Source organism: Artemia franciscana, chromosome 13 (assembly GCF_032884065.1).
Source record: "Artemia franciscana chromosome 13, ASM3288406v1, whole genome shotgun sequence".
Taxonomy (NCBI): domain Eukaryota; kingdom Metazoa; phylum Arthropoda; class Branchiopoda; order Anostraca; family Artemiidae; genus Artemia; species Artemia franciscana.
The window spans coordinates 4652458-4667702 of NC_088875.1; the positions used below are offsets into that span (position 1 = coordinate 4652458).

The 15245-nt window shown below is 34.5% G+C and overlaps 1 protein-coding gene across 1 annotated transcript in view; it reads right to left on the reverse strand.

The window, feature by feature from the left end:
* The window catches only part of LOC136034421 (type I phosphatidylinositol 4,5-bisphosphate 4-phosphatase-A-like), a 32084-nt gene that overhangs the window by 16123 nt on the left and 716 nt on the right, over positions 1-15245 (reverse strand). Inside the window, exons 2-4 of the mRNA XM_065715593.1 lie at positions 9688-9857; positions 7116-7337; positions 4116-4165 (exon numbers count right to left, since the gene is read on the reverse strand). Coding sequence (XP_065571665.1) covers positions 4116-4165; positions 7116-7337; positions 9688-9857 — 442 coding nt within the window. The remainder of the gene's footprint in view (positions 1-4115; positions 4166-7115; positions 7338-9687; positions 9858-15245) is intronic.

Consider the following 15245-nt stretch of genomic DNA (forward strand, 5'->3'; position numbering starts at 1 on the left):
TGAGTGTGCCAGTGTCCAAAAAGCCGTTGGATTTAAAAATCTCGCACCTCCATAGCACCATTCTGAGAAAAGTTCTATCAGGAAGAGTTTTAATTTATCCTGATGGATAAATTCACCAAGAATTTTCTATCTAGGGAATAACAAATTGCAGCTTATTCAGCCCTTACGCACAATTAAATAAAAAAAAACTAGTTTTTTTTTACTGAAAGTAAGGAGCGACATTAAAACTTAAAACGAACAGAAATTACTCCGTGTATGAAAAGGGCTGTTCCCTTCTAAACGCCCAGCTCTATACGCTAAAATTTGACTCATTCTCTCAATTCTACTTTATTAAACAGTAAAAAACTTTAGCGTAAAGAGCAGGGCGTTGAGAAGGGAACAGCCCCTTTCATACACGGAGTAATTTCTGTTCGTTTTAAGTTTTCATGTCGCTCCTTACTTTCAGTTAAAAAAACTAATTTTTTTTATTTAATTTCTAAACGTTTTTGAATTAATACAAGTTTGATTTTGGCTCTCCGCATATAAATTATTTAAATGACATTTGCATATTAATTCTTTTTTTGGCAAAATGGCTTTCTCTTGGTTTTGATCAGACGATTTTGAGAAATAAGGGGTGGGGAAGGAGGCCTAGTTGCCCTCCAATTTTTCGGCTACTTAGAAAGGCAACTAGAACTTTTAATGTTTAACAAACGTTTTTATTAGTAAAAAATATACGTAACTTAAGAATTAACTTACGTAACAAACTTCTATATTCTTATATTTTTATTATGTATATGAGGGGGTTTGTCCCCTCGTTAATACCTCGCTCTTTACACTAAAGCTTAAGTTTTGTCCCAATTCTTTAAGAATGACCCCTGAATCAGAAAGGCCGAAGAATAAATAGTTGAAATTACTGAAGATACTTTAGCATAAAGAACGAGGTATTTAGGAGGAGAAGAACCCCTCATATGCGTAATAATCTATTTTCGTTTTAAGTTTTAATGCTACTCCTTACTTTCAATTAAAAAAACTTTTTCATGTTTATTTTTTCATTGTTTTTTATAGTAATGCTAGAAAATGCTGCGCCCTTTTCATGGAATTTCTCTTCCCCCATGACATATTCCTCCAAGGAAAGATCCTCCCACATAGCCCCTCCCCTCAACCCCCCTCCAACCTAAATAATCCCCCTGAAAACGTCTGTATACTTCCCAATAACCATTACTGTATGTAAACAATGGTCAAAGTCTGTACCTTGCAGCTCCTCCCCCGGGGACTGTGGGGGAGTAAGTTATCCCCAAAGACATAGTTATTATGGTTTTTGACTATGCTGAACAAAATGGCTATCTCAAAATTTTGATCCGTTGACTTTGGGTAAAAAATGAGCGTGGGAGAGGGCCTAGGTGCCCTCCAATTTCTTGGTCACTTAAAACGGACACTAGAACTTTTTATTTCCGTTAAAAGGAGCCCTCCTGCGACATTAGGACCACTTGGTCGATACGATGACCCCTGAAAAAAAAAACATACGGAATTCCACATTTTTGTAGATAGGAGCTTGAAATTTTAGCAGTAGGGTTCTCTGATACGCTGAATGCGATGGTGTGGTTTTCTTTAAGATTTTATGACTTTTAGGGGGGTTTTCCCCCTATTTCCCAAAATAAGGCAAATTTTCTCAGGCTCGTAACTTTTGATGGGTATGACTAAACTTGATAACACTTATATATATGAAATCAGCATGAAAATCCGATTCTTTTGATGTATCTTTTAGTATCTAAATTTCGTTTTTAGAGTTTCGTTTACTATTGAGCCGGGTCGCTCCTTACTACAGTTCGTTACCACGAACTGTTTGATAAGCCAAAAATTAATTTAACAAGTGTTCAGAAGCACTATTGAAAGTAATTTAATAAGTACAATTATTTACTGAAAGTCAAAATTGACAGGTATCTGCCAAATCTGTAAGAATTGACAGAAATCAAGAAGATTAATTTTACTCGAGTAAATTGAAAGTTGAAAGAAACGGTTGAAGTCTAATGGTCTAAAAAGCCGTTGGATTTGAAAATCTTGCAGCTCCATAGCACTATTCTGCGAAAAGTTCTATAAAAAAGAGTTTTAATTTATCCTGATGGATAAATCCACCAAGAATTTTCTATCTAGAGAATAACAAATTGCAGCTTATTCAGCTCTGACACAAAATAAGCCAATAATTAATTTAATAGGTGTTCAGAAGCACTATTTAAAATAAATTAATAATTACAATTGTTTACTGACAGCCATAGCACCATAATTAATGGTGCTATTGAACGGAAAAATTGACAAAATCCATTTAAATAAGTCAAATGAACGTAGGCATAGTGTATTCTAAAATGGACTATTCCATGATTATTCTTTCTGGTTGATTGTGTATGGCTAGCTGTTTGACTTATGTGATTGTATGGATGAGTAGGGTTAAGGCCTCATTCCAGTACTGATTTATATTAATTACTAATGTAGGAAAACAGTCTTCCTTTTTTTCTGTGTGTTTGTGCTGTTGCATTGGTGATTTCTTTTTTCATTATTTAATTTGAAGACACTTGATAATACTTAAAATCACTTCTGTTTAAGTTAGCCTAGATGAATGTTTGTTTTAGGTTCAAGAGAACTTTTTGTTTATTTTTTTTTCTTAGAGTAGCAACATACTCTGTAGAAACCACAAAAATCCAAATGTTTTAAAATTATACTGGAGCTGGCAAAATTTTTAAGGTGGAAGAAAAAAAAAAGTTTTGTCTCACGCTATTTTAAATTCTAAATTTTTCAGAAACTCATTTGAATAAGTGAAATATGAAAGAAACTAAAGAGTATTCTTATACACAGATTTTATTTCTTTTTTTTAAATTATCCACTCTTAAACGTTTTTAATCAGTCCTCGTATATAGAAAAATGTTATAGGTCAGACAAGAAAACGATAGACTAAGAAAAAAAAATAAAGACTTTTCAATTAGTCATCAATTTAAGATGATGCGTTCAGGTTATCAAAAGGGCATATCTGCAAGCAAAGAAAAGTAAAAAAAATCAAATATATGAAATTAAAGGTTATTGGAAAAAGTATGTTTTGTGAGAAATTCCAAGCAACATCTACAAATATTGCTTGGATTTCAATTGAAATAAGGGTTTTAGAAGATACGTTCGTCACTGAATTTTTCGGATTTTTGGGTTTCACTATTCTAAATACTTTGAAAAATTGCAAATGGAAGATATCTTAACTAAAATTGTCACAAAATGTTCCACGCGAGGTGCGTATGCATGGACTACAACATAGAAAAAAGCGAGATAAAAGGCTTCCCGACGTACTTAATCATATCAATTTACAAAGGAATCCATATAACTCCAAGACTTTAGACATGCTTCAAATATACACTCAGTATTTCAGACAGCTTTTACAATTAAGATGTATTATTTATAGCTTGTCTTTCACTTAGTTTTTGATTATTCATTGCTTTTTGCCGTTTTCAAAGTTTTTTTTTGTAACACTTTCTTTCAAATTTTCTTCAACAAATCCACTAAAATTGCATCATTCATCAGCTTTTTCAGTTACGCCAAGCAATTTCCAGAGACATTTTTCCAGATTAATTTAAAGAGAAAAACAAATTGTCAAGTTCCAAAAGCAAATCTTCCTTAATAAAAGAGTCCGAAGAAACTTCCATTAGTGCAACATAAAAGATATTTTTTCAGTCCATTTTCTTATCCTTTGTTTTAATTCCTGAAAATAATTTAAAGACCAAACTTGGAAAAACTATGGCTTTATAAAATATATAGTTCTTTTTAAGAAAACTCAATCCAATGAAGCTAATCATTTTCATCCAGTTCTTTGCCAAACCAGTTCTTTGCTGTTCCCTCCTCAACGCCCCGCTCTTTACGCTAAATTATTTTACTGTTTTAAAAAGTAGAGTTGAGAGAAAGAGTCAAACTTTTGCGTAAAGAGCGGGGCGTTGAGGAGGGAACAGCCCCTTTCACATACGGAGTAATTTCTGTTCGTTTTAAGTTTTAATCTCGCTCCTTACTTTCAGTTAAAAAAAACTTTTTTTTTATTTAATCTAGATAAGGATACAGACAGAGGAAGCATATCTTAAACATATTAGAGAATATAATTATAGGAAACTTACACCTTTTTGCAATGTGGACATCTAGCAAGTGAATTGTTCAGTGTATTGAACTAAAATGACAGAAAACAATAAGTCAGAATAGATATTAGTAGCAGCAAAAGAAAAAATTTATAAAAAGAGAAAAAAACACAATACACACAAACCACATATATACATATAATACATATATATATATATATATATATATATATATATATATATATATATATATATATATATATATATATATATATATATATATATATATATATTATCTTTATAAACGAGAAATAATTGAAAATTTACTTATTTATATATGTACGTATGTATTTTTTCTCGAAAACGATAAGCAAATTTTTAGAAACAAAAACGGCGTCCGGTGTATTCCTCCCTCTCCGGTTAGAAATTCCCCCCGCGGAAATGCAACCCCCTCTCACATACACAAATACATTCTAATTCAAATAAGAAGAATTTTTAGTGTTAATTTTCTAGATTTCATTGCATAGACATTCATTTTATTTTTTTCCTAGTCAGTTGGTGAATTAGTTCGCCCGAAATACACATCATCTTGCTAAGATCACTGTCAAACTTCAATTGACCTGTTCTGTGAACCTGTTCTGTGACAAGTACTAAGTTCAATTGACCCACAAGGCTAATAAAACTGGAAAATGTAGTTTTCATGCTTTGTAGATCAATTTTGGTGATTGTTGGTTAGGTAGCCCATAGAAAACATACTAAAGTCGTAAACATACGCAGCACGTAAAATTTAAAATAAGAAACAACAATGATAATAATAATAGACGTTGTTCAGATTTTGGTTGAAATAATACGGGAATCAAAATGTATCAGCGATTGGAAATTCAAAATACTAACGAGCTTTTTAAAAAAACAGTAATATAGTCTTTCTCGAATTGTTATGTAAAACACTTTCTATTCAATATGCTGGCAACTAAAATAATTGAAAAACATCTTCACCATAGGATCACCTCATAAGGATAAGAAGAGTAGACCACAATTATGACAAACAGGTCACTGAACAAAAAAAAATATTTGAACATAAAGGATACTTCGACAGTAAAGAAATGTATACAAATTCACAGTCCTCACTGGTTCTCGTTGTATATTTCTTTGCCGTCAAGAGTACCCCAATTAATGTTTTCAAACATTAATTCAGTTAATTGATTCGTTTGTCTTGGTATATAGTCTTTATCGGGAACGAATCTTCTGCATTTTTACTGGGAGGGGGGGGGGGGGGCAAGAGGGGCCAATATCCGGATAGTCAAGGGGCATGGGATATATAATAATTTTTCTCTCCACAATATTGGGGGGCAAATGCCCCCCAATGACGCGCATTGCTATAAGAAAACTTTTTAGCAGCTGTCTTGGTCTATGGGTAGAATCATCAACTGATTACCGAAGGCTTTTATGGTCAAATCCCCCCAAGGACAAGGTTTTCTCGCATTTTCATTCTTTTTACAACTATGACAATATATTTAACTCATTATATAAGGTTTTTTGAAAACGCTGGGGGAAAGGCAATTCCAAAATACAATGAGAAACAGGTCACTTACATGATGTTGCTGGACTTTCTCTAGTGTGTGGCTATATCAGCTTTATGTTATGGGGCTGATGGGTGATAAATGCTTGTTTAAGGGTATCAAATAGTATTTCTATTGAAACAATAGTCTAATATACAATATTGTTAGGTAATTCTCTGCAAACCAAGGGAGATAATCCCCAGATTCCCATTTCCAATTGAAACTAAGGCGTAGCCAATTAGGGTGTCCAGTATATTAAAGTTTATCGCAATTCTAATCACGACATACAATCATTGTGGCCATTTTTAGCCAAAATGGCCAGATCAATTCTTTTAATTCCCTGTACTCATCAGATTTGGCCTTTTGTGACTTATTTTATTCCTAAAAATAAAATGAAAATGAGGGGGGGGGGGGGGGGGGTAATATTGCCAGACTTTAAATGACCGTTAAAGAATCAATTTTGCCAATTCTTTGAAGACTGAAAATGGCGAAACGGGAAGTGCCTTGCAGCTCAGGGTACTTTGAAGGATGTAATGTTTAATCATTTGATTTTTATTCAATAAACAATTTTTAAAGCCTTGGTCTACAAACTTTATTGTCACACGGAAACTAAAAATAAAGCACCAAAAAATAAAAGATCTAAAGCCGAACTGGCCAGCCATAACAAAAACAAAGAAATAAACATAAAGACGACAAACTGGTCTATGGCCAGTGAATAAAAACAAAGAGAAAAAAAAAAAGTCAAACGAATATTTCGTCCGTATACAACAAGGCTTCTTCAGCATATAACTAAACTAAGAACTAAAACTAAAACATATAACTAAAATAGACTAACATGAAATGTTCAATTTACAATTATTTACATATACAATTGGCGGCAACCTTCATAAAACCACAAAAGTAACTCTTCAGGTTTTTTTTCGACGCTGACGACGCCTTGTTGTATACGGGCGAAAGTACCAACAAAACAAAAATTTAAGTACATATAACTTTACTATCATCTGCTGAGTTTTACACAGCTTAGACACTCAAACTCTTATGTATGTACATACATAAAGTGTATATACAACAAACATATTTTATACCTAACATATATATTTTCCTCAAGGAAGTATCTTCTATTCTTCTCACCCCTATGTTAAACAAGCTTCTTAGCCTCTTGTTGGCCTTATTTTTTTGTTGCTGTTGTTGTTGTCATTTTTTTTTACAAATATTTTGTGTTCTAACATATATACATTTGGGGAGCGGGGAGGTGGTCCTGAAGTCAATCATTACGTGTTTCATTCTCGTTTAGAACCCTAAAAATAAAGATGTTGTAACCCCTTCTCTAGACAAGTACTGACCCATTTTATACTTATAAAACGAAAGAGCTATTACCAGCTATCCAAGGACAGTAACAATAACAAATAGTAAACGATCATAATTTATAATCAATTTCTTGAACCAATCAAACCTTAGCCTAAGAAAACGAAAGATTACAAACCAGAAATGTTTGCATGCAGTGGCCACACGAGACGCGGCACATACCAGGCATCGATGGCAAACTATTCGAGCCACTTGGTCCAGCAGGAGTTGGGGCAAGGTTGATGATTCTTTTGCAATTAGGCCGGGGACAAGCAATCCTTAAAGACGATGCTTTACATATCAGGAGACAGTTGCAGGGACAACGCACATATTTTCTACCGGGTGGTGCATTTCTGATTGGCTGAAAATTAACAAATGGTTAGTTACACTAGGCTGAGTTTATTTATCACCAATAACACAAAAGGAAACGGGACACCAGCACACAAAACCGTTTTAAATAAAATTAAATCAAAACGCTTTTAATACAATTAAATCAAGTTCAATACACAGAATATATATTAGAATTCACTAACTCTTAGGGCATACACAATCAAAACTTTTGGGGCGAGATTATCTATACAGACATCATGTTCTCAAGGGTAAAAGGCCCATGCACATACTGAAGCGAAGCGAAAGTATTAAGTCGAACAAGGACGCTATTAGGGCGAATTCCTGGAAAACACACCTCTTTTCCTTGTATATATTTGTCTGCGCCTTTATTGTCCACGCCTATTTACTTCAAAGAGAGAGCAAAAAAAAAATATTGTATTCCTTAGTGTTCCTGAAATCAAAGGAACCTCCTAGAGAGATGATATGTGTTTAGAGGGACCTATTTAAGGATGAGGGGATGGGGCAGTGTTGTGTTGACAATTACACCTTCTCCCATAGTTTTTTAAAATACCTTTTTTTCGTACTTTCATTGAAAAATAAAACAATAAAAATACCCCTTTAGTTTTCGAAAAATACATTTGCCCCCATCTCCTCTCTATATTCTAGTGAATTGGTGCCCCTGCATGTGGTCACTTTGTGAAGAAGAAGAACTTCAAATAAACTAGTATTAATAATTAGGTCTCAGTTATAATTCCCTGAGTTATTAAAAATACTACCCATTTCAAGAAGTTCCTGATTTGTAAAAAGAAAAAAAAAAGAAAAAAAAAGTGAAATGTGCAAGTTACTTTTGCACCATGTGTTTAAATTAAACTTCAAATGGCAGAAAGTATTGAAAAAAAACCCCAGCAGATTAATTTCTCTTTGCATTTGAGTCAAAATGGTTGGAGTAAAGCTGCATACTTGTTTGCAGTTTTTATTGAAAGATTGTCCTTTTCGGCCAACCGCTTAGGGCTGAGCGAAAAGAAAGTCGTCCTTGGTTAAAGTAGGAGGATGTCCTAAGGGAAGACTTAAGGGAATGACAACTTCCAGGGAGGGTGTAAAGTTTGATTAGATTGGGATTGAGGCGGAGGAGCGTGCGTAGCTTTGTTGGCCTCAGCCGGCTTGGTGCTGCGATGAGTTGTTAGTAGTAGTGGTTTTATGTCTATTTTGTGCTTTTTATTCATTATCAGCAAAATACTGAGATAAAAAAAACTGAGAACGGTTGAAAAAGCCTAAAAAACTTAAAACAATTACTTTTGCACATCTCATATTTGGGAGGAGCCATGAACTAAAGTGATGGGTATGACCAGGATTTATGCATAAGCCCACTAGGCCCAGGCCAAGGGGGGAAAAAACGCTGCTGTTGTGCTGCCTATTCACAGAAAAGTGATTTTAAGACAGTACAGGAATTCTATAGCCGGTTATAAACTGTCAGATGTCTCCCAAGAATGGCAGCTGAGAGCTCAGTATAAACTCTCGTGCAATCACTCATCAGTTGCCATCTACTCAAGGCTTCCACCATACCCGAATTTTTGGGGATTTTCCCGTAAATCCTTGATCATAGGGGTGCCCAAAACGCTTGGGTTTAAGTGCGCCAAAAATGCTTTGGCCTAGGAGTACCAAAGACTTGAATCCAGCTCTGGGTATGAAAACTCATAAGGACAATAAAGAAACTTTTAGTTTAACTGTTAGCACCATAAGTTTTTCAACAAATGCATGTCAGGCATGGAGACAAGGAAGAGAAAAGGCACCACCCTAAAAAACACAATGCCACTCTGAGAAAATCGAACTTTAGAGCAAAAACAGGGGATCCAATGTTGAGCAGCAATATTTTAATATATTAAAGAAAGCAAACAGTGGCTTTAATCTTATTACTTGTACAAGTACGCCGTAAGGCAAGTAAGACAAAATTGTGAAAATATACAGGGGCCATAAAGCCAACACTAAAGAAGGTAAAATAACAAAAGCACATGATTGCTTTTAAAAATGAAAGAAATAAACCAACCAAGAATTGTCAATATCTGCAATCATTGGTTTCATAATGTCACCAATATCAACTTGTTTTTCAATTTAGTATAGAATGATGCCATTTTAGATTTCTCATTTTTTTTTTAATTGATTTAAAACACATTATCTGTATTTTTTCGTTTTAGTTATTTATAGCGAAAGACTAGCCCAAAATAGAAAGAAAAATAGAAGAAAATGAAAGAAGACCAAGCCTATCATCAGTCACAGAAGAACTCAATTAACCAAAAAAAACACAAAACAAATTAAAAGAAAAAAAAACACAAAAAATAACAAAAATTAGCAGGACATATTCCAACATAGCAGTAAATACATACAGTAGCTTCATTGCATTGACTGCATTTGACAACATGTTGTTCCTTTTTCCCACTTATATCAATCATAGATTGGCATACTCGGCATGTGACCAATGGAATACCATCAACGTTTCCATTGCCCAAACCAGGATATACTGGAGATTCATCTTGGCTGATGACCCTTTGTCTTCCTAGAATAATCAAACAACATTTTCAATTAATCACACTAACATCTTTCATTCTATTTTCATCCCTGTTTTCAAATCATTTTTTACAATATAGGTTTATTTATTTCCCAATGATCTCCTTTATCCAGTGATGGTTCTGGCCTCTCTCATTCCTGAGACAATCTCTTGGTTAGACCCCACCTCCCTCTCTCCCAAAATTTGCCAGCCAAATTTTAACAACATTTGGACAGGCCTAAACAAACCCACATACCATCTAGCAAAAAAAAAAAAATCACACAATGACTTCTTTACACTAGATGACATCTACAGAAGTTTCAAATCAAAGTCACTGTTTTGTCTTAAAAGGGAAGGACCTAAATTTTAGGTAAACTCTCAAAAATATTCTGTGAAGCACTGTGAGCTGTTCAGGGAGATATATGGTTTGAAGGGACTGTCACTTCCTTATTCATTAGCTCCTTGTATAATAAAATTGGTGGGTCTGAAGAATTCTTTTTACAATTTTAGATTAAACCTGAATTAATTCTGTGCCAATTTGTTGGGTTCCATACTTGGGACATATCCTATGAATGGCAACTATAAACAGAAATGAAATAGTTATGGTTATTTTGCTTTGACATATTAAGACAACCTAATGACAAACCCAAAAATCAAAACTTTTGCATATAGCTTAGACCTATATGTGGCATGATAAAAAAAAGAGGAGACAAGAGACGGTATTGTGGCTTTACAAATGAAGGCCTTCCACTTAGAACACTTGTAGCAACTAGCCTCTCTTGGGCAACCAGTTTCAACTAGGGTCCAACCAATATATTGACTGACTGATATTATCAGGCTGAAATGATGGCTAGTGTCATTATTGGATATAAAAAAAATACTGGTTATTAGCTGATATAAAATACTTCTAAATGTTTTCACTTTTCTTACTTCAATAAATAAAAAATTATCAAAACTTTAAAGAATAAATATTAGTATATGTCAATTAAACTGACAATCTCCTGTCATATTTCTTTTTTTCAGTAAAGGACAAATTATGCTCTGGTCTTGAGAAGGCATAGAGGTTATCAGCCCTACTCATGTTAATTTTTGCTTGCTTTGAGTTTGACTTAGCTATTTATTGCAATTTGTGTTCGTTTTGAGTTTCACTTATTTATTCATAGTGACTTGTGGTGGTTTTACACTTGGAAGGTCATTTAAATTTATTTCTGTTTGTTTTTAACTTAGCTGAGCTCTTTACTTTTTATTGAAAAATTTGATTTGTGGGAAAAGTTTTTGAATTAATCTTAGAAAATAGGTTACTGCCCAATCTTGGATAAAGGATCTCGAAACTGAAGTATCTCAATCATAGACAGATCCAATCACTAACATGTGTTGCAAAAAAGAGGAATCATATTTAAATAGGCTTGGCTATAAAATTGTAGTCAGCCTATTCTAACTATCTGCATCAGGTCTAAGATTGAGAACCTGCTGTCCTTGTTTAGGGAAGATACATTTTAGTCAAAAGATTTTTCCAAGATCACACACTGTCTAAGTACTGGTGGTTTTTACTCTAAATCCTCTTTCATCTAGTAGATATGACCTAGCTGCCCCAGCAACTTTCACACATTAGCTCTCTCACCACTCATAGTTATCACAATGACCTCTACAGTAGGTTCTATGTTCTCCCTAATAGCCCTCATAGATGACTTTTACAAAGTATAAACTACAACCCAAATCAAAACTAAGTTCAAATTCCTTTTCACTGTCTGAGTTGTCATCAATAATCACAGTCTGAACTTTTTCAGTTTCATTTTCACCCTCAATGCCGTCTTCTCACCAAGTCTCTTCACAGCCTGCTTCTTTGTTTTGCTTACTTTTGCTGTTTCATTTTTCTTTTCTGCTTCTTCTTTGCCCCCCTTGTAGCAAAGGCAGCTTCAATCTTGGCCTTCACAGATGAAGCAGTACACGTTTTTGTGCTGCCCTCCTTTCTTCCTTGAAGCATTTTGTTTTCTTGGTGGTACTGGGATGTTGTTGTACTTGTTTAGGTGTGACTATCCTATTTCACAATAGCTGCAAAATCACAGAGGTTACTGAAAGCATTGGGTGAGAAGATGGCAGAGCAGGTAGGGATGGGGCTGGAGTTTGAACCTACAATGAGGTTGGTAATTTGCCACCAGCTTAATGGGATAAAAAAAAACATTTAGTTGGTCTGTATTTAAGAGCACATATTTTCAATATCAAAACAATCTGGATTGAAAGGGGATAAACCTTCTAAATCCTTTCTAGATGTTTGTTGGTAAGACAGCTAAGGGGAAAGATTTTTGTACCAACCCAGCAGTGATGTAAATAGTGACAGTTCTTCTTGATGGCGATGTTTGCTCAATGAAAACAAAAAATACTACTAAATTTGGTAATAATTGTGTTAGAAACATGTGGCTGTTAGATATTTTCAACTATTATGCAAGGGTTCTGAAATGTCACTGCCAGTTTGTTTCTACCAAATTTCTACTTCTCTTGAAGACCAGTGTTGAGCCAGATACCCACAAAGTTCTAAATCATGAATAGCCCCAAATCTGTTGTAAATTAAACCTAGGATTTGAGGAAGACTGATCAAACATAAATGTTTGTAGTCCACAATGATCATGCCAACAGCATGCTGCCAACATCTCATCAGTGGCAGCATGTAAAAATTGTTGGTGGTATACTGCTGCTGCATTTTTTTTTCTGCCCTGCCACTGCTCGTATTCCCTTATCAGTGCAGTACTGGGGTCTAAAAAGAATACAATAGACCATACATTTCTGTTTAGTGAATGTTCACTTGCATGGGTAAAAGATCCAAGATTCAATTGGTGAAAATCATCATATACGATCAGGGTGCAGCTAAGGGAGAGAGGGTGTGTTATAGGGTGGGGATAGGGGAGTTCCAAGGTGTATCTGCTGTGTGTCAACATCTTGGAAATTTAGTTTGTTTGTCCACATTTGATGGCATGCTAGATGATTCTGTTGATACATTCTTTAAATACCTCCTATAAACTTAACTCTAGGTGCACCACTGTAGCCAGTGTGCCTAGCTTGGATTTGTTCTTAAGATACCATATCATATTAATGTAAAGTTTTCACATTATTATGTAAATACTTAAAATTCAAAGTCCTGCAACTGAAATTTGGGTTTTGAATAATCAATTCTGATTAATATCTTATGCTTCTTTTAACCAGATTTTCATGTATTTGTGTCTATGTAACTAAACCAGCTTCTTTGACTTTTTTTTTCTTATTTGTTGCTTCTGCAAATATCAGCCATTTTGTTGGTGTGCTCAGAAGCTGCTGATAAGAAAAGGTAAAGAAAATCAAACAATACTTGTAAATGGCCTAATTTTTGAAACCCAGTGAATTATTGAGGCTTTTTTTGGTGTGTAATAGAGCAGGGAGAAACATGTGAGTATGAATGTGGGCAGAGAATGGGAGGTTTTAACTTTGACAAGGTTTTTTTCAAAGGGGAATATATCAGCAAATTATATCAGTATTGTATTGGTACACTACCACTAAATCAGTATTGGTTGGGCCCCAGTTTCAACCATTACAATTTTAGCATCTTCTCCAAGCTAGCCTATGTAGTTTTATGACCAGATGTGCTTTCTCTACCTGAAGTCTATAGAATATGAATGGATGAGCAGAGATACAGAAGACATCGATTTGAGCCTGCAGAACTCTTTGGGAAGCACTCCTAGTAGCCATCCAGAACACTAATCATACTGGTCAAACTTTTCAAAAAGGACAATGTCATAATCTATGACAACTGGAGGGGCATCAACTTAACATCTGTGTCTAGTAAAATATAACAACTAAGAACAGCCCTAAACTTACCACAGAAAAGAGCAGCACAGCTTTCAACCTGGTAGGTCTTACTAAGATCTTACTTTCATTTTAAGACTAATGGTTGAGAAGTCCAACAAATATGGCAAAAGAATACATTCTTCATTGATTTTGAAAAGGCATTGAATTCTATTGATTGAGATTTTAAATCTAATTGAGTACCTGATAAACTAGTCAAAATGATAATCACACTCTATGGAGATAGTGACTGTTATGTGCCCATAGAATGAGGATACATGTTTCCTCAAGATAATATCTGGTGTCAAACAGGGATATGTCTGATCTCTATTTGTTATTATTATAGATACATTCTAAGGCAGTCTTTAGACTCTGGAGTGAAGATTTGCAGCCAACAGATCTCTGACCTGGACTTCACTGACTATGTTGTTCTTCTTGAAGAAGCAAAACAGCAACTTCAGCTGCTATTCTAGTCTATACATGTAAAGGCTAAAAAAGTGGAGCTTACAGTGAATGTCAACAAGACAAAGAGCATGGCTATATCTGACTCTCTACTGACACTGAAATGCAAAAATAAAGTAATTGAACAGGTCAATGAATCTAAGTGCCTTGGGAGTTGAACTGACCATAATGGCGAAATAACCAACAAAATCAAGAGGAGGATTGGACAAGCTACATCAGCATTTAATAAATTGAAACCCATCTGGTGCAGTAGGAAATGCTCTATGTGCTTGCAGGTCTCCCTTATGAATAACAATGTGATGTCTATTCTCCTCTATGCAAGAGAATGATGAAGACTAAATATACAACTGGAGAAACACATCTTAACCTTTGAAAACATGTGTGTTAGAAGAGTATTGAACATGACATGGCAAGAAAGGCTTATAAACATACGAGTTTACCAGCAAACCAGTCAATTGTTAATTACTGACCATCTTAAAAGTAGGCAACATACATACCTTGGCCATGTCCTTTGTATACCAGACAGTGTTCTAAAATTACTGTATAATAAAAAACTTGGCGAGTAAATTTAGTAAAATAAGGTACTCCCTAGGAAGCATGGGATAAAATGGGTGTTTTAAGAGTTGCCCTGTAGCTACAAAACCAGTTGAGCATATCTTTTTAAGCATTAATTTCATTTTTCAGTGATGATTCCAGTTTTCCTGGGATTAGAGAACATAATGCCCCTTTATCTAGAGTTTCATCAATTTAATTAATAGTCTAGTTGATCCCTTTAGTAGTCTTTTGCTTAGGGTAATACCTCAGCAGTTGGACAGTGCCTGTTTTTGGACATCCATTTTGTAAGAAAAATTACCTTTATTTAGGAGTAAAATCATATTAGCAATTTTTATCAATGTTTACCCTAACAGTCTTGCATACTTAAATAGCCATATTTCTCATATGGTATACATGTTATATTTCATTTATTTACAAAAGCACCAAATACAAGCAAAAAAGTGGTTTGTAACATTTTGATGTCTTTGATTAACTAAGCACTGGATCATAATAGAGGAACATTCAGTCACTTTTGTAGTCATTAAGACCATCTTCCATCTCCTTTCCTTACCAAAAAAAATTGTGGAT